Genomic DNA, 19,386 nt, shown 5'->3' with positions numbered 1-19,386 from the left:
CTGTAAAGGAGCCGCGATGATTAAAAATTACACCGTTTGAGGAAGTCAGCTAAGAAAGCCTCATCTTTAGAGACACGGTCCCAATAATAGCTTGCAGGCTTGCTTGTTGAGATTTGAGTCACCGATGATTTCAATGGCAAAACAACTTACCTGATAGTGAAGGCAGAGCCTTTGTTTATTCGAAGTTAAAAGCAGTGGATGGTACCTGACCCCTGTCTTGTTTCTGATGACCCACCTTCTCGGTTGAGAGCTGCAAGCTCTGGCCCATCTCCAACTGTTTCATCCGGTCATGCTCAGCTGTCTAACATCTATGAGGCAGGGGGCTGCTTCCTTCATCTCTTTGCACAGTAGGAATTTAGTAATCCCAGAAACAACTATGACTACAAGAGGCTCTTGTAATCCTCTGATGTATTTGGGAGGGCAAGCCTGGCCAAGAGCCTGGCTTCCACAAAATCTTCCAACCCCTTCTCGACCTCATAAAAGTGACACCGCTTAAGAGTTATGATCCCTTTCTCATGCATGACTTGAAAATGGGGGGAAAAAGAGAAGGAAAATGTAGTTTGTGTAGGTAGAGATCTTTCCAATTAAGACTGCTGTAGGTAGGTCTGGGATGTTGCTCAGTCAAGAGGGTGCTTCCCTGCTTCGAAATTTGCCCTGGGTTTGATCTCCCAGCATTGTATAAATAGGGCATGGTGGCCCATGGCTATAATTCTAGGACTCTAGAGGTGTGGAAAGAAGGATCATGAGTTCAAGACCAGCCTCGTGTCATATGGAATTGAGGACCAGCCTTGCCTGTATGAAGCTTTGTCTCATCAAGGAGGAAAAGAAATCTACTATAGATACATACAGAATCACATTAACGCCATACAAGGGCAACCAACCAGTATGCCTGGGACTGCAAGTATTTCCAAAACAAAGGATCTTCCATTTAACTCAGGATAGTCCCATGTCAGTAAGGACCAAAGAACTTTCCATATTCTTTAAAGATAAAGCTATTAAATGTTGCCATGAAGACAAGTGTAGATAACTATGACCCACTTACTGTATGTATATATGTGCGTATGTGTGTGTGTGTGTGTGTGTGTGTGTAATGTGTATGACTGACACATAAGGACAAAATTGTCCAAGCCATACATAGATACTGTGTAGATGCATGTCTATAGACATTTGTGTGTATACACACACACAATTTTATTTACTTATTTATTTTTGCAGTGCTGGGTATCAAACTCAGGGATAGCTATGCAATTGTTCTTCCCCTGGGACATACTCCCAGCCCCTATATTTTTTTTCTTGACAGTCCCACTTTGTAGCTCTGGTTAGCCTGGAATTTGCTATATAGACCAGGGTAGCCTTAAACTCACAGAGTTCCGCCTGCCTCTGCCCCGTAATAGTTTTTTGGCTGATCCCCCTCTAACTCTAAGACAGTTTGGGTAAGAGGATGATAACAGCATCTTTTAACCTGCGTATGTCTGCTCATTAGTCTGGCTATCTTCTTCTATAAATAGTGTGAATTGCAAGAATGTACACACACAGCTTTTTTCCTGTTCCACTTCCTTGTGCGAGTTAATTTAAACCTTCTCATCGTGGCTGGGTACTTTCCAGGCCTCAGGGAAGGTCCCTGGCTCCCTGGCAGCTAGAAGTCAGCTGTGAAGAATTAGACTGAGTTCTTTATGTTCTTTTATAACGACACTTTAAGAGTTAACATTGCAGCCTAGACGCAGTAACGTTCTGAAATTTCCCTTTTTCATGTAACTCCAGGAAAGCTTGCAACAGGAATAAAGGACCATTTTAACAGGCTGGTGCCCGGGCTACCTTGTCTTTACATGGCGTCTTTTCTCCACAGGAAGGGGGTGTTTTTCTAATGAGCTGATGTGTGTTCTGACGACAGAGCATCTGGGAATCCCTGACTAAAAAGTGGACTTGATGAAAAATAGCATTTCATAACACAGCACAGCCATCTGTGCTCCCTACTCCACCCCAGCCCTGGCTGAAGATGAGTCATCAAGGCCAACTGGTGAGTGTAGATGCTGTCTATTCTTTGCTTCAAAACATAATGGTAACATTTTTTCCCCCTCTCTTCCTTCCTAACTTCTGCCTGGGCCTTGTGCCATGAGACAGACGGGGGTGGGGACGGCTCAAAGCCTACAAATTGCTGCTTTGACTTGCTCGTTTTAATCCTTTTCTTCCCCACTACAAATAACTGAAGCAGGTCTGTCTCAACGGGGAGCTGGTCAGTAGTATATCTTTCAGGATTAATTCCAACCTCTTTTATCGCCAAATCCCTCCCAGGGCTGAGAGAAGACTTCACCCCCTTGGCTGGCTCACTTTGGATTCTTGGAGTGTAGCGCGACAATTTCCTTAGGTCCCCTTTATTGCAGAGTGGAAAGCCCCTGGAAGGCAGGAATGTGGATGGTGCTATGCTCATCATCATTTTTTTTTCATGTTACAGCTAAGTTTAATAATAAACTCTTTACCCAGAGAAAAACCCGGAGTGTAAAACTCTTGTTGCATTTAGTGAGGCTGTGCTCTGAAAACAAAGCTGGGTCTCTCCCTCAGCACCACAGCAGGAGACAGTTGTACGGAGGGAGCAAAGGGAGGGTGTTTTGAAACCAGAGAGCTCCGAGTTCAAATCCTGCATCTTGACTTTGGAGGAAACTTAGCTATTTTGAAGATTACCAACCACACCTTCTAAGTAGGAGTATTCCGCACAATAGCTGAAATAAAATTGTGTTTTTAAGTGTCTGGTGTATCAGAGATGAACAAAAAAACTAGCATATTTCTTGGGGAAGTTTTGTTCATCTGATGGATTCAAAATGGATGCATTAAACCCCTGTGGATGAATGTGGCCCTGACTCCCCAAAGCCAAAAGCAAAATCAGATAAGATCTGACATCTGTCCCCTAAATGAACGAATTCTTGCTCTCAAATCTGGAAAGAGTTCTTCAAGTGCCCCCATTAAAGCCACACATGGTTATCCATACCTTAAATCCCAGCACTAGAGAGGCTGAGCAGAAGGGTCACCTTGAGTTTGGAGCTAGCCTATGTTACATAGTGAATTCCAGGCCAGCCTATGCTACAAAATGAGACTATGTCAAAAAGAAAAAGAAATAATCCCCACTGGGAAACTATCTCATCTAAATCTAGCCTTTCTCAAATCCAAACTAGAAAAGGCTCTCTGGTTTGCATTTGTGGTTGTTTTAACATCTTGGGTTTGTTGTATGAAAATCAAGACCTTCCCCGGGCGGTGGTGGCGCACACTTTTAATCCCAGCACTCGAGAGGCAGAGGCAGGCAGATCTCTGCGAGTTCGAGACCAGCCTGATCTACAAAAGCTAGTTCCAGGACAGGCTCCAAAGCTACAGAGAAACCCTGTCTCGAAGAAAAGAAAAAAGAAAAAGAAAGAAAGAGAGAGAGGGAGAGAGAGAGAGGGAGAGAGAGAGAGGGAGAGAGAGAAAGAGAGAGAGTGAGAGAGAGAGAGAAAGAAAGAAAGAAAGAAAGAAAGAAAAGAAAATCAAGACCTGAAAATCTTTACGGTTTCACCACATACATTTATTTATTTATTTATTCGTTTGTTTGTTTGTTTTGTATGGGGGAGCAAGCGCCTTTACCCACTGCCTCACCACCACCTCACTCACTCAGGACCTCAATTGTTATGTGAATACATGAAATGGTATTTGGGCATTTAAATATTGTGCCTGAAACCTGTGATCGACAGGCGGCAACGAATGGTTTGCCATCACTGAGGGTTGACAAATGAAAAGCAGATGCCTCGTCAAGGGGGAAATGGCCTCGGCCCCTTCAGATTCATCACTATTTGGCCACCTCCTTTCAAAAGGTTCCTTTTAATATCTCTTTCTTTCTTTCTTTCTTTCTTTCTTTCTTTCTTTCTTTCTTTCTTTCTTTCTTCCTTCCTTCCTTCCTTCCTTCCTTCCTTTCTTTCTTTCTAAGTGTGTGTGTGTGTGTGTGTGTTTTGTTTTGTTTTTGAGACAGGGTTTCTCTGGTTAGCCTTGGCTGTCTGGAACTCCCTCTGAAAACCAGCCTCTGTCTCCGGAGTGCTGGGATAGTGTCATCTTCTTGATGGGACAAGATCTTCCCCAGTTTTTCAAGGAATCTTATTTCTAACCCTCCATCTCAAGTGGAAAATTAACTGATATTTTATTGACACTAAATCTGAGCTACACATGATGGAGGTTATCAATGATTGTGATTTTCATGGTGGATTGAAACTGATATAGTTATTTCCTTTTATGAGAGAACTTGGATCAGAAGCAAATGACAAAATAACAGGCTGATTCCAACCCAGAAGCAATGACAGCTGTGGTATCAGGGACACTGGGAGAATAGGGCATGGTAGTACATGCCTGTAATCGAAGCACTTTAAATGGGACTGCAGCAGGGGGATTACCATAAATTCAGGTCAATCTGAACTATATAGAAAGACCCTGTATTTGAAAAAGAAAGAGTTGAGGGGGGGAGAAAGGAGGGAAGACAAAAAAAAGTAGTGTGGGCTATGGGCTTTTCTAAGTGCAGTGGAACGTTTCTCTGCTTTTGGAGGCTCGGCAGCAGTCACAAAACCCAGTGGCTCCTATGTTCATTATCTCACACCCAGAAGTATAAGGAAACTTGGGCAAGGAGTGATTGGAGTATATGTGAACTAATCAAGGAAAAGTGGGAAAGAACCCAGACTGGGTGGGGTTGCAAGGAAAGTCTGCCATCAGAAACAAGTTGTCCTGTCCAGTGGACAGATCTTGGTGGGGGTACGATGGTGGGGTGGGGGTGACATAATCTCTATCAGGATTGGTAATCTTTGAGCATATCGTGAGCAGACCAGGAAACAGCCTACCAGCCCTGTATGTGTTTCCTCAGCCCAAAAACCTAGCTTGTCCATTCAGGGGAGGGGTCATAGCTAGCTCATGATTCACCATAGGCCCTGCCCTTATTAAGGGATGCTAACTCCTGTCTCAAAAAAATACCTGAATAGAAATAGGACATTGGAAATGGACAAAGCTCACAAACCCTGGAAGAAGATATAAGAGTGTGACAGAGAAAGGGGGGGGAGGGAGGGAGGGAGGGAGGGAGGGAGGGAGGGAGGGAGGGAGGAAGAGGGAGAGAGGAGAAACCTTTTCCTATATGCTGTGTGGCATTTTTCCTGGGGAGATGTGACAGAAATGTCTATTTACTCCAGAAAGAAAATCTACTACTGCCAAAGTCCAACTTGAAGGAACAATGATTTTGTTGGGGTTGTTTTCAGGAATACGGACAACTCTGTGTCCCTGAAAGTACACCCCAACATGGGTGATGACTTGAAAACCGGAACTCTGGAACTCTCTGTCCAGTGTCTTCTCTCTTCAGCAAGGCTTATTGTTTATATAACCTGGGTGCTGGGCATGGCGTGGGGTGGGGTGGGGGAAGCCTGTGTATCTAGTTAATGCCAGAGACTTCCTGAAATTTATGAGTTGATTTAAACTCTTTTGGAGCCTCTCATTAAAACTTCCTGAGTCCTTGGGACTGGAGAGATGGCTAACAGTCAAGACCACTGGCTGTTTTTGCTGAGGACCCAGATTCAATTCCCAACACCTACATGGAAGCTCACAGCCATTTGTAGCTATGGTTTCAGAGGATCTGACACCCTCACACAGACATACATGCAGGCAAAACACCAATGCTCATAAAGTAAAAACAAATAAATCATTAACGAAAAAGTAAAAAAGGAAGAAAGAAAACTTCCTGAGTCCCAAGGAGCTGCCCTCCAGGAGCTCCTTTGGAGATGACTACAGAACATTAGAATCCAAGATCTAGATGTACAAGCATGGGATCTTAGCATTCTCCCAGGAGACTGAGGCAGGGAAATCTTGAGGTCAGGACCAGCCTCGTATAGAGCCTGTCTCTAGGCTAAAAAAGCAGAAAGAACAGGGACGGTCACGGTGTTTCTTTCACATTTGGTTGTTCTGTTCTGTCCCGTTGTGCAATACGAACCCAGGGTCCTGCGAAGTTGAGAATTAACCCAAAACTGAAGGAGAAGTCTCCCTGTGTTGGGAAGGGACCCCAGAACATGGTAACAATGACATATAGTAAGCATCAGAGTCCTGAATCCTGTCTAGAGTTCCTATCAGCTCTCCTACTTCTCTGGTGTTTGGCGGGGGGGAGGGAGGGGGGGGGAGAAAAAGAGAAAAAAAAGACCGTATTCAGAGAAGTTGTGGGTAAGTGTGACTATTACACCATGTCAAATCAATTTCTGCAAGTCCTTGAGGGAGCACCTGCTTTGCACTGACAAAGGGTTTGTTCTTTAACTGTGACCTATTACTTGAAAATGCTCCTGATTACACAGCAGGGTGTGTCCTGTCAGGTGACCCTGGCTATTTTCAGCGGCTTATAAGTAGCTCTGCCAGCACCGGGGTCTCTGTGGTTCTCGGGCAGAACCCAGGGCTTTGTGTTCTCTGGAGAAACACTCTGAGGAATGGGGGGGGGGCAATGGGGGAGGGGAGCGGGGCAGGGGCGGGGCGATGCTTCTAAACGCGGGAGAATGGTTCGGAAACGGAGGTCTTTCTTTCAAAACGCCGTTATCTCGATCTTTTCGCAAACTGTTCAGTTCCTTTCAATGCTGCTGGCAAGGAGCTCAGCAGGAACTCTGGATCACAACCACGCAGGAGTTCTTTTTGTCCCTTTGCCGTCCCATCTTTCCAGTCAAGCCACAAGGATCTTGACCATGACGACGTGAGCCTCTTAATTTCCCCAGTAACTCAGCCAGTTGCCTTCCCAAGGGCATGTTACTCAGTGTTTCTGTGAGACCTGGAGTCAATCAGCATGCTCCTGGCATCGTACGTAGCCCTGCCTGCCCTATTGTCCTGACTTATCTTATTTGTGGTTGTGTTGGGGTATGTCTGTAGGGTTTTTTTTTTTTTTTTTTTTTTTTTTTTTTTTTTTTTTTTTGAGGCTGTGTCTCCTTAGGTGGTCCAAGGTGGCCTGCAGCTGAAGATCCCTCTCCCTTTGCTACCATAGAGCTGGAGGTGAAGGTGCCAGCCACCACTCCCATCTTAATCACCTCAGCCTTAAGATGTCAAGCTATCACCAGGCAGTGGTGCAGGCCTTTAATCCTAGCACTCAGGAGGCAGAGACCAGTGGATCTCTGTGAGTTCGAGGCCAGCCTGATCTACAGAGCCAGTTCCAGGACAGGCTCCAAAGCTACAGAGAAACCTATCTCGAAAAACAAACAAACAAACAAATAAAAAAAAGTTATCTGTCTGATGGATTGATAGATGATCTTTTGACAAAGATTTGAGGAGTTCAATGAGATTTCTCACCATTTATATTATAATAGTAATAGCTGTCCCTGTGTGGACATAGGGAAAGGTCATGCTTCTTGTAAGAGAGTCTCAAACCCAAGTCACAACAAACTAAGGACTTTCATCTGAAAAACAATTTTATCAGATGATTTAGATAGAAGATAGATTATATAAATGGTAGGTGAAGATGGCAGATGATAGGACAGAGAGATGGATGAGCAATGGATAGATAACTAGAAGAATTTTTTAAATATACAGAGCTGTATTTTTTTTTTTTAAATATATACAGCCTGCTGTGGAGGCACATGTCTGTGATTGGGTTTGGGAAGTAGAAGCAGGAAAATAAGGAGAACATTACCAGCCTTGGCCACATTACAAGTTTGGAGACCTGTCAGGGCTACAGAATACTCTGTCTCAAACAAAAAATGTAACATAAGACAAGGCATGGTGGCCCAAGCCTGTGGTCCCAGAACTCTGGAAGCGGAGTCGAGAATATCACTGAAAGTTGGAGACCAGCCTGGTCTAAGTGTTGAGTTCAACACCAGCCAGTGTTCCACAGTGAGGTCTTGTCTCAAAACAGCAACAAACGAGAATTTACCAGTGAGTCAGTTCAGCAGGCGAAGGCACTCAGTCTGGGACTTAGCCTGAGACTGAGATCAATCAGTTCAAGGAACCACAAGGTGGAAGGAGAGAAGCAACCCTGCACGTTGTCCTCTGACTGCCACAGGCACAGGCAGGACAGGCATGCCATGGCGCACCCCGCCCCCCCATAAACAAATAAACAAATAATTAATAGTAAGCTAAACAACAAAAGTGAATACAGATAAAAATGGTCTCTTTGTGTCATCCAACAAATACAACCACATGGATACCTTAAGATCTGTTTTTCTTTCTCGAACAGGGTCTTGGCTGCGTGGTCTAGGCTGGTCTTTAACTTGACATTGAAAGACCAGAAATGACACAGGCCATACCAAGACCAAGTTCTCAGAACAAAAGAGACATATTTGTCCCAGAGAGACAACAGGCAGAGAATAAGAGACAGAGGACAAGGGAGAAGGAAACAGGAACAAGGGAGAGGAGACAGGGAGGGACAAAGAATTGCCTCTGGATAGAGCAGAGATGGATGTGGCCCATAGTAAGATGGCATCTTATAAAGGAAAACGGGAAAACTCGCATGTTAGGATGAGCTGGTTTGTTTCGATTGGACATACTGATTAGGCAGACAAAAGGGGACTTTTGATTGCTAGACTTTAATAATTTGATAGCTTGACCTTGGGGATCAGCCTTAGGGATGAGTCTGGCATAAGAAAGTTTCCAAGTGAGGGAATAGACATTGGCGGGTAGCTATAGGGATTTAATCTATGGTTTACAAGGGAGGGGGGGAGGGAAAGGTCTGCCAGTGCTATGCTTGCCATGCTCGGACCTGCTAGAGTTCCTTCAGACTTCCTCTTGCCTTAGCCCCTTAGATGCTATATGATAACAGACATGAGCCACCATATCTGGCTCTTTGGGGGAATGTTTTAAGCATGAAAATGTGGCTTTCACAGGGTGTGGTTTATGTCCCATCCTTGCAAGCCCAACACTGAGAAAGCTGAGGCAGGAGGTGTTAACAGGAAGATCTGGAGTTCAAGTCAAATCTCGCCTTGGCAACATAGCAGTGAGACTGTCTCAAAACTGCCATAGACTGGAGGATGGCTTGGGGGAAAAGAGAGCTCTCTGTACAAGCTTGAGGGCCTGAGTCTGGACACCAGCACCTGTGAAAAAAAGCCAAAATGGAGGTGGGGCAGGGGTGTGTGTGTGTGTGTGTGTGTGTGCGCGCGCTGGCAAACAGGAGGATAGCTAGGACTCACTGGCTCCTTCAGGCTCAGTGAGAGACCTTGTCTCAAAGGAAAAAGACAGGCAGTGGGACCTCCTCTGGCCTCCAGATTCACACACTCGGGCATACACACACTCACTCACACACACAAACAAAAATTCACATATGTCAAGTTTGTGAACTCTATACCCAAGCTTCCACGTGTTCCCGCTGACACACGATTCTAGCTGTAAGAGCTTTGAAGTTTCTCCTGCCCTAGGGGAGCTTCTTCCGGCAAAGACCTCTCAGCCTTCAGGGAGCTGCTTCCCCAGGGTCTCCCCAGCAACTCTCCACCCCTCACTTCCCTTTAGAGAAGATTGCACTCCCTCCCCGCAGGTCATGAGAATCTCTGAGGGTAGAGGTAAAGATAAGGCTTCTGAAGTCTGTTTCCTAGTTCTCACATTCAAAGAGGAAGGTCACCCCGTTGTGCCTACTTCTGCACATGACTGGTTCAGGGTGAAGCAATCCTTGCAGTCCTAGCACTGGAGGCTGAAGGAGAAGGATGAGGTCAGCACCACCACCGGAATCACACAGCAGCTCAGCTGGGGCAAGGCAAGGGGCAGGGGAAAGTATGTTTTAATGCAGAGATAGAGACTTTGGGAACACAACCCCGCCCCTCAGAGCTCGGGGGAAACACCTCCACCTCTTTCCACCCCCTCAGAAGAGGAGTCAGGAAAATTGTAAGAGCCATAGGGGATGGAGGGTATTAAGAAAACAAGGCTCTCTAAAGCGCCTATGAACACAGACAGTGGCAGCATGAACAAAGCCTGCACGAGGGCCTCTGCACATAGGACTTCAGGTTCAGTGTTTTTATGGGATACCTTGAGTGTGCAAATGGTGACTCTGATTCTTGTGTTGTCCCTTAGGCTCTTTCCCTTCTATTGGTCTGTCTTGGCCAACTTCCATGTGATAGTTCTATCATGAATATATATATATATATATATATATATATATATTTCTTCTTTATTGAGTCTTTGGGAGTTTCACATCATGCACCCCAGTTCTGTTCACCTCCTGGTTACCCCATATCCCCCCTCATCCCTGTTGCATCCCCCCACTTATTTTGTTATAATTTTTAAAACATGAATGAATGAGAGCCTAGCCACTAGGGTAAAGGTTAACAACCGAATGGTTACATCTGCTAGGAGAGGAAAAATTCCTTTTCTTAAGCAGACCAAAACTGGATACATCAGCCATACCAGGACAGGCTTCATGCTCAGTAGTGGATCTATACACGATTGAGCTCCACAGTTTGTGTTTGTATTTGGTTAGTTTGCTGGGGTTTTTATTTTGGGTTTTTTTTTTTGTTTGTTTGTTTTGTTTGTTTGTTTTTGGATGTGGCTTTGTTTTCTTATTTTTTTCTTTTTCAGGGGTGGGTGCTACTGTATTGTTTTTGTGTTTTATGAGAAAAAACTTACAGTTGGGTGGTAGGGAGGGGGAAGGATATTATCAAAGTATTTTAATTTAAAAATTGTTTTGAACCACAGACAATATAATAATAATAAAATCAAAAGATGAGCATAGCAGCATGTCCCTGTAATCCCAGGTGAGAGGTGAATGTTTGGAGCTTGCTGGCCAGCTAGTTAAGGTTCAGGGAGATTCCATCTCTAAAAATACAGGGGCTGGCTCCGTGGGTAAAAGTGCTTGTCACATACACCTTGAGGGAAGGAGGATCAACTCCTGTAAGCCGCCTTCTGTGGGCCAACAGCATGACACCCGCAGCCAAGACAACACCAAGCTCCATCCCTGGGATCCGTAAAGTGGAGGGAAAGGATTGATGCCCAGATTGTTCTTTGACCTCCACACATGAAGCATCACACACACACACAAAAATAGATCCATGTAATTTTTAAAAAGTTGCATTCTGGCCTCCACACAAACGCATTAGCATGTGTATACCCACACACATTCAATATCTTTAATAATGCGGAGAAACTACTGACCTCTGACACACACCTTCCCACACAAACATGCATTCAAATGCACATATACACCACACCAGATGTCTGCTGACACGTGTTAAAATAGCTTAATACACTTCTTAATTTACAAAAAACACACAGGAAGACATGATATTTTTCAATAGTGGCCACTGTATTCAACTCTATTTAATAGTCCAGACCATAAGATCGGTCTTCAGAAACAAACATATAAATATAGTCACAGACCATAAATACCCATTTGGTAAACTGTCTGTCTACCTTTAGGCCAAGAAAAAAAAAATCTTCAAAGTGAAAACCTTAATGCTGAGGCCCACTAACTACTGAGGTAAGTTCATCCAAAGTGACTAGCTATATGACACCATTCACGGTGTTATGAAACCCTCGTCTCATAACAGAAATGAAAGTGACATACATGTTCAAATGAAACAAAAATTTCAACTATAAATAAGTAAAATAAATTACTTCTGGTAAAACTCAATCATGACCTCATTTCCCAATTGCAGTCGCCTTGTTGTATAAAAGAACGTCAGGATTCACTTCCGCTTCTGCCCTCTAAGACTGGGGTGGCCATTTTCCCGCCTCCCCAAGCCACCTTATTCCTATTATTTGTTGACTGTGACTTTTGTCAAAATATAAATGTCCAGGTTTAACAAACAACATTTCCCGCTTTTTAAGGCTCAATTTTGTTATATTGCCACTTTCAAAACCCTCTCAGCCTCTCTGATAGCTTCCCTGTCTTAGCTAATACAAATAATAAAAAAATACAGAGGTACAGATTCCAATACCTTGGCACATATATTTAGTAGTAGGTTTATGGGGTTCATTTCTTAGTTTTAAAGGGACCTCAATGCTAGTTCACAAAGTGGGCGTCCTACCTAACAACCCTAACAAAGATCTACAGAAATTCTTTCTCTTCTTGAGTCCTAACAACGCTTGCCATCTTTCATTTTGGTTGGTGGTTTTCATTTACCTTTCTCTGAATCAGAGGTCTGTTGGCCATCTGTGTGCCTTTTAGGGCATTCCAGTCTCTTGCCTCTGTTAACTAGAATTGATTTGTTATTGAGTAGTTTGAGCTTCACATTTATATCCTGAATTAAAAACGAAACTCTAAAGCTGAGGTGGTGGGGAGTGGCTTGGGGGGGCAGAGATGGGCCGATCTCTGAGTTTAGGGCTAACCTGATCTACAGAGTGAGTTCCCAGGACAGCCAGGGATACAGAGAAATGCTGTCTTAAAAAAAAAAAAAGCAAAAACAAAAACCACCAAAAACCTTCTAAGAAATACTTGTGGCAGGCTATAAAATTTTAGAAACTTCTTATGAATATTTTACTAAGTTTTAATTATATCAACTTTTAAAAGTTTCTTGTTTTTCATTGTCTACATAAAATCCCAATTTATCACGTAATAATCAATCTGCAAGAATTTTACTGGCACCAAGTGACCTTGAAATACTTCTAACTTTTTTCAGTTATGTGGTGGCTTTCCATACTTTCCAGTTAATGGTTACAGTAATACACTTAAAAGTAGGCTGGGCAATGGTGGTGCACGCCTTTAGTGCCCAGGACTTGGGAGGCAGACACCGGCGGATCTCTGAGTTCGAGGCCAGCCTGGGATACAAAATAAGTTCCAGGACAGACAGGATTGTTAACCAGAGGAATCCTGCCTCAACTTAAAAAAAAAAATAAATAAATAAAGTCACCTAAATAGACACAATAGGTTCACAGTGACTTATAAAATCAGTATTCACTATAACACTCAATGTTAACAAAAATTAAATGTTTCCTCTCAGAAGACTAAGTGAATGAAACTAAATAGTACACGTTATTCTGGAGTTGCTGTCAAAGAGGAAAAGGCGATACCTAATAACTATCTCCATCGGATGTAATCACCGCCATGTCCCTTCCCATGACTTTAGACAACAGCCTTGGCAAAGACACCAGACCAACTCTCAAAAGACAGTCCTTCCCTATTCCCATGACTCCTCTAGTCTCGTTTTAAAAGGAATGCGGTTTCACGTTATCACAGCTCAAAGAAAGGTTTCTGAAACCTTTCCTGAAGAAATTCATTTCCATGTCAATCACAATCTGTGCTCAGGGAAGCATCCCCTCCGTCACATCACTGTCCATCCCATAATAGACATTTGCACCAACTGGGGGAACTTCCTTTTTAGGAGTCCCTGCTTGCAAAAACTTTTGATGAACTCAGGTTACTGAATTAAAGAGCTTGGAAATAAAATTCAGAAGTTTCTGCCAGAAATTCAGTTTGTCTCCAATTCTCCGGAGTTGAGTAAACTCATCTTCCACATCTGAAAAAAGAAAAGCCAAACATAAACATTAACTCGGACACCGGTCGAACCATTCACCCTCAAGAGCTGTAACGCATGCCGGCCGTGACAAGCTGAGGCCCTGAGACTACTTCACTGTCAGTGCACCTGACTTCCATCATGGTAACAGACACACAGACCAAGCTGGAGTTGAAACATTTGTTTTGGTTTTGCAAAAGCACCCTGGATAAGGTCAGTTCTCCAAATATAGAAATTACAAGCATTAAATTTTGATCAGCGGTACTATTTGTCAGCCCTTTGCAGACTCACATGACATCATCTTGTTCTCATAAGGCCAGGCAGGGAACAAAAGCTAAATTCCAATGACCTGTACTGTTTTCAAGTGGACTTGATCTTCAAATGGTAATGTCTCATAACTCATACCTCCCTCAAATCAGGCAAATATAAACATAGTTTTTAGGGATTCCCCCCCCCATAAGAATCATAAAAGCTTATTGTAATGTTGGAGTTTATATTCTAAAACAAGCGTATTTTGTTGATTGGAAATGAAGTCTCTGGCCTTAAGCCTGCAGTGTAGCTGATGACTTTGAACCCTAATCCTCTTGCCTCCTTCCTAGAGCTGGGCACTGGATTTGCAGCCTAACTTTCCAAAATAATTTTCAAATTTACATTTTGTGCTAAGACCATTTATTTTTACAAGTCTAGGGTTTTTTGTTGTTTTGTTTTTGGATTTTTTGTTGTTGTTGTTTTTCGAGACAAGGTTTCTCTGTGTAGCTTTGGAGCCTGTCCTGAAACTCACTCTGTAGACCAAGGCAGGTCTTGAACTCACAGAGATCCTCCTGCCTCTGCCTCCTGAGTGCTGGGATTAAAGGTGTGCACCACCACCACCCGGCTACAAGCCTAGCTTTTATTAATCCATTGTCTTTACAAAAAGTAGAGAAGATTGATTCCCACATTTATTACTTTCTGTGAACTAGAGTATAGTAATTAGCTGGATGTTATTAAGAAAAAAATGCTTTCATGTAAGTGAATCTTCAAGTAAACGCTATGCTAAATAAAATCAATATTGCCCATAATTTCAATTTTCTCCCATAATTTATAGAGATCTTAGGAATTATTTTGACCACCTCGATTCACTTTAAGGCAATAATGACAATGAACTTTTTATAACCCAGGCCACACATTCAAATCTGATAGCACTTTCAAAAATGACTTTGCACAAGGCTCAAAATCAATGTGAGATGTAGCCGCAGTAAAGAACACTTAAACCTACATTTCAGCCAACAAGTGGCAAGCGACCCCTTCCTTTACTCACAGGATGACCCTTGCCTAATTGCTGTAGACATCTTTTGGGCTTCAAGGCTAACCGTGGGGGAAACAGACGTTTCTTTTCAGTTAAGTGGGTCATATTAAGAGAAAAACCTTGAAAAACATTAGGGCTGTGGGTCAGTTAGTGGAGTATTGGCTAAATGGAGGTAGTGGGACACAAGCTGTAATCCTAAAGGTAGAGACAGAATTGTATCCTTGATAGCTCCAAGTCATTTTAGGCTAAATGAGACCCTACCCAAAAGAAAAACCTAAAGCCAATTAAGCCATCTTCAGGTAACAATTTCTCAGCACGCCCAACAACAGGGTTATTGCGGGCGGGCGTCTGAAGAAACAGCAGTCGGTCCTACACACTAAGCCGCTGACTTCAGACCTGTGTTTGCTGAGATTCACAAAACAAAACAAAAACAAAAAGGGGCTGGGGTGAAAAGATGGGGTGGGCTGACAATGCAAGTGATGGAACTGGAAACAAGGACAGGGGAAGGAAAAGAGAACTCCTCACCTGTTAACCCCCCACCCCTCTCCCCAACCTTCCCATCAGGGGCAGTTAAAATGTTAACTAAGGAGGAAGGCCTCCTAGGTTTCAGAACTCGGGCTCTCAGCGGGGTGTCTTTAAACCTTAAACAGCCCAGAACCGAAGAGCTGGGTCCAGAAGCTGCTCAAGAACTGCTTTTGTTAGGCCGGGAAGTGGGGGCATTCAAAGTGACAGGTCCTCTGCGCTGCACTCCCAGGGACGGTGCCCTGTCTCCAGCCGCGCCCAGGGGGCTTACTTAGGGTGGCCACCTGCACCCTACCCCCACCAGCTATAGAGATGGGCAACGTGCTGAGAAAAGAAGCCTGGCTAATATGCAAGCTACCGCTTCGAGAACTTTCTGATGGTGTTCCTAAGGCACGCGCCAAGCAGGCGCGAGCTCCAACGGACTAAGCCTGGCCTCCGCAGGCCCGCGGCTCCCGGACTGTACCTGCTGGCACCGGCGTTGGGCTCGGGCTCCTCGTCGCGCTCTTTTGCGTCTTCTTGTCAGGCATCTCCGCCAGCACCGCAGTGATGTCGGGTTCACACCAAGCTAAATACAGTTTGTCTCCAATCCTCCTGAGCTGAGCTGCAAACTCAGGCACTAGCTCTAAAAAGGAAGCAAACCCTAGAAATTAACACGGACAGCTATTCAACTTGTGACCCGCAAGCTAGCCAGCATCCTAGGATGCTACTTGGGCGTGCTTGTTTCCCAAGTGTGAGAAGGACTTAGAATTGTGTGCACCCACACAGCAACCCTGATAGCTCAATTAAAAAGTTACGAATACAGACATTCACTTTAACCAACCCTATGAGGTCTCCCTTTTATCTCTTACTGGAGACTGATCAGAGAACAGAAGTCAATTTCTTAAAACATGTGCCGTAGATCTGTTTTTCCAGCGGCAAAGCGTCACTGCTCAGTTACGGAACTTTTTGTTATCAGTCCCGAAAACAATTTAAAACCAAACCAGTTTTTACAAGCCTACTCTGTACCAATTCACATCTGTAGAAAAGAAAGAGAAGAGACGTTAAATTAACGTCTTATTTGGGTATTCTAATAGCTGAATAAAGCTAAGAATAATGCAATTAGCTGGATACTAAGAATACACTGTTACAAGTGAAATTAATATGCAACTGTCTACTTTTAAAAAAATATTTCAGGGACTGGAGAGATGGCTCAGTGGTTAAGCTGCTCCTCTAAAGGATGCAGGTTCAGTTCCACAGCACCCACATGGCAGCTCACAACTGTAACTCCAAGATCTTACACCTTCACATACATGCAGGCAAAACACCAATGCACATAAAAATAAATAAGTTAAAAAATACTTCAAAGACCAGTTCTGGTTGTTCTCATACCCCTCAAGATTATGAATACAAATTAAAAAGTTGGTCTACTTTGTGACCAAGATGCTTGCTGCTTAAGGCTGACGGTGAAGGTGAACTTGAAGTACATAGTAAAACATGCTTTCAAGCCTACTTTTGGATAAATTTCTGTACCGGCTGAGTGAAAGCAGAGATACTAAGAGATGCCATAGTATGCCATGTTTTAATGAGTTCCAGGACCTTATACTTTCAGAAATATTCACAAAACACTCTTTAAGGTGAAATAAATATATTAACACGCAGGCTTTGAAAATTCAGCATAAAAAAATTGTTGATGCTTTGTCAAAAGGGTGAGAGGCTCAAAGATCCGAGGGGTCACAGACATGCTGGGTATTTGCTGGACTCCAGTTCTACTACCTTAATTTGGGAGGGGGAGCCGATTTTTTTTTTTTTTTTTTTTTTTTTTTTTTTTTTTTTTTTTTTTTTTTTTGGTTTTTCGAGACAGGGTTTCTCTGTGGCTTTGGAGCCTGTCCTGGAACTAGCTCTTGTAGACCAGGCCGGTCTCAAACTCACAGAGATCCGCCTGCCTCTGCCTCCCGAGTGCTGGGATTAAAGGCGTGCGCCACCACCGCCCGGCTTTTTTTTTTTTTTTTTTTTGAGCCAGGTTCTCACTCAGTGACGGTGACTGGCCTTAAACTATACAGTTCAGGGGGGATTCTCCTGCTTCAGCGTCCTGAGCTCTGGGGTTAGACACAGACGCCCAGCAATGTATTTTTATTGGAGTTCCACATTCACCACTTGACCTCGAAACTCCGTGCTGCTCTTTAAGTCGGTCCAGGCAAAGCCATGCTCACGTTGGGCCTACCAGAAACATGGTCAGAGCGCTGGGAAACCACATTAAAAAAAAAAAAAAAAAAAAAAGGATGGGCAAAGCTCCTCCTCCGGCCTTGTCAAACCATAGGAGAAACCAGGATTGTACCTGAGTAAACACCAGTATGCCTGGCAAAGTTATTTCCGGAACAAAGCCTTGCAATCCCTTAACAGGTGACAGGCACCTTTGCTTAAGATTTATTAAAAAAAAAAAAAAATAGGGGGCGGGGGAGAGAAACCGACCCTCACAGTTACAAGGAGTTGCATGTGAGTGCCTGGGATGGGAGTCGAGGAACAAATTCTATTCTCCTGGATTTCCCTGCTGTTCCCAATCTGGACAGTTAAAAAGCTCCTCAGTACCAGAGTCTTAACCCCACGCCTCTAGGGTGTGATAGCTGGGAGAGTCCGAAGTTTGAACACTAGTTTACTTGGTGTTGGGGGTGGGGCAGCGACGATCGAGATGAAGGGGGCTCTCAAAGATGGCCTGGGGAAAAAGGGGGCCTGTCAGGGAAGCGTTAGGTCCGGAGGCCTCTCCCACCTCCACCTGTCGCTAAAACTATCTCCCAGCCCACGGTCTACACATATATCGTCCCCCCCCCCGCCCTCACTCTTTCTGGCCTCTAGGCAAAGCAAGTGGAGACCCACCAGACAGATCCTTTCTGGCCTATAATGCACCTGCATTTCAATGACACGATGGGCTGAACTCCCCCGAGGCCTGCAGTCCTGGTAGAAGCCCCTGAAGAACTTTCTAGATGCGTGGAAGGCGCGAGCCGGGGAGCCGATTTGGCCCGAACAATGCAAGCGCGTACATTCTGGCCCGAGCCTCGAAGGGCTGAACCGTCCAACCGTGCGTGACCTAGACCCTCTGACCTCAACTGGGTGTCCAAAGGCCGAATTGCTAAGAGGTACCTGCCCGCGCTGGGTCCGACGGCGCGTTCTGACGCGCCTCGCTCCGTGGCATCTCCTAAGCGCAGCGGCAATCTCCGCTGCGCACCGGGAACCGAGGTCCCCAACCTGGGCTCTGCGACTCCCACAGGACTCGGGCCGCGCGAAATGGACCGAGGGTGCCGCGGATCAGACGCACCGAGCTTCTGTAGGCTGCACGAGCGCAGGAATGCTCTCTGTTCGGGCGCCCCACGCCTGCTCGCGGGTCTTAAGGGGACTTCCCCGGTGACGTAATTTGACGTCGGCCGGCTCGTGTCCCCGCCCTTGAGAGTCGCGGCCGCGCGGGAGCGAAGTGGAGCAGATCTCAAGTCGCCCCGGAGTGCAACCTGCCGGGGCAAGCCGCAGACCGTCGTGGCGCCGACCCTCAGCAGGGGGGCGCATGGAGGGCGAGTCCTGCTCAGCCCCCAAATTGCTTTCTTAAAACACGAAGGTGGCAAAGAAGGATCAACTTTGAGAGGTCGTGTCCGCCCCTGTGGCAGTGGCACCCTTCAGGAGTAGCTTAAGAAAATCTTCCTGGGAAGAAAGTTGGGGGCGGGGTGAGACCAGGAGCCTTGGCTTTATTATTCTCCGCCAATTACAGACAAATGTAAACAACCCAGGAAAGGAATGGGGAAGGGAAAACTTTTCGAATTCTAAACTGTGGTCCGTTCCAAGAAGTAATAAGACGAGGTCTTTACTAGTAGACGTCACGTGAGAAGGGTCCCAAGTTCGAGTACAAAATTAAACTTTGGAAAAGCCTATTGGAAGATAGAGGAGGCGATAGTGTCTGCTCTGGGCAGGCGTGTGCGGGTGTGGCGCCGGGTTTCGGGCTGGTGTTCCCCGGCCGTACTGGAATTGTTGAAAAGCTATGCACATTTCCTGTGGATGTGTTGGTCCTCCACAGAGAAGGGACCATCTTCATCTCTGAAAAGTCTAGATCCTTTGTGGAGGGAGGGAGATGGGATCTCTGGAAACAGGAACTTCTTGGCGCACTGTCTGGCAGGCCTTTGAATTATTTCTGGGTGAGGAGGCCTTCATGATAAAAACTTGGGTTTTCATTTCTCATCT

The 19,386-nt window shown here is 44.8% G+C and overlaps 1 protein-coding gene across 1 annotated transcript; it reads right to left on the bottom strand.

The window, feature by feature from the left end:
• Positions 1-12,874: 12,874 nt before the first annotated feature.
• Positions 12,875-18,492, bottom strand: Pmaip1 (phorbol-12-myristate-13-acetate-induced protein 1). Its single transcript, XM_038332080.1, has 3 exons — positions 18,304-18,492; positions 15,653-15,811; positions 12,875-13,385 (listed from the first exon to the last, which is right to left on the bottom strand). The coding sequence occupies exons 1-3, from the start codon at positions 18,353-18,355 to the stop codon at positions 13,282-13,284; spliced, it is 315 nt and encodes a 104-aa protein (XP_038188008.1). The 5' UTR covers positions 18,356-18,492; the 3' UTR covers positions 12,875-13,281.
• Between the last annotated feature and the right edge of the window lie 894 nt (positions 18,493-19,386).

The sequence above is a fragment of the Arvicola amphibius genome, chromosome 5 (assembly GCF_903992535.2).
Source record: "Arvicola amphibius chromosome 5, mArvAmp1.2, whole genome shotgun sequence".
NCBI lineage: Eukaryota > Metazoa > Chordata > Mammalia > Rodentia > Cricetidae > Arvicola > Arvicola amphibius.
This window is presented reverse-complemented; position numbering and strand designations above follow the sequence as displayed.

Bases quoted from the DNA above. Each gene is read 5' to 3' on its own strand.
- Pmaip1 (XM_038332080.1), bottom strand. From the start codon at position 18,355: ATGCCACGGAGCGAGGCGCGTCAGAACGCGCCGTCGGACCCAGCGCGG. The intron at 15,812-18,303 runs GTACCTCTTAGC...CTTCCTTTTTAG, and splicing joins GTCGGACCCAGCGCGGGCAG to AGCTAGTGCCTGAGTTTGCA. The intron at 13,386-15,652 runs GTACAGTCCGGG...TTCTTTTTTCAG, and splicing joins CCCAACGCCGGTGCCAGCAG to ATGTGGAAGATGAGTTTACT.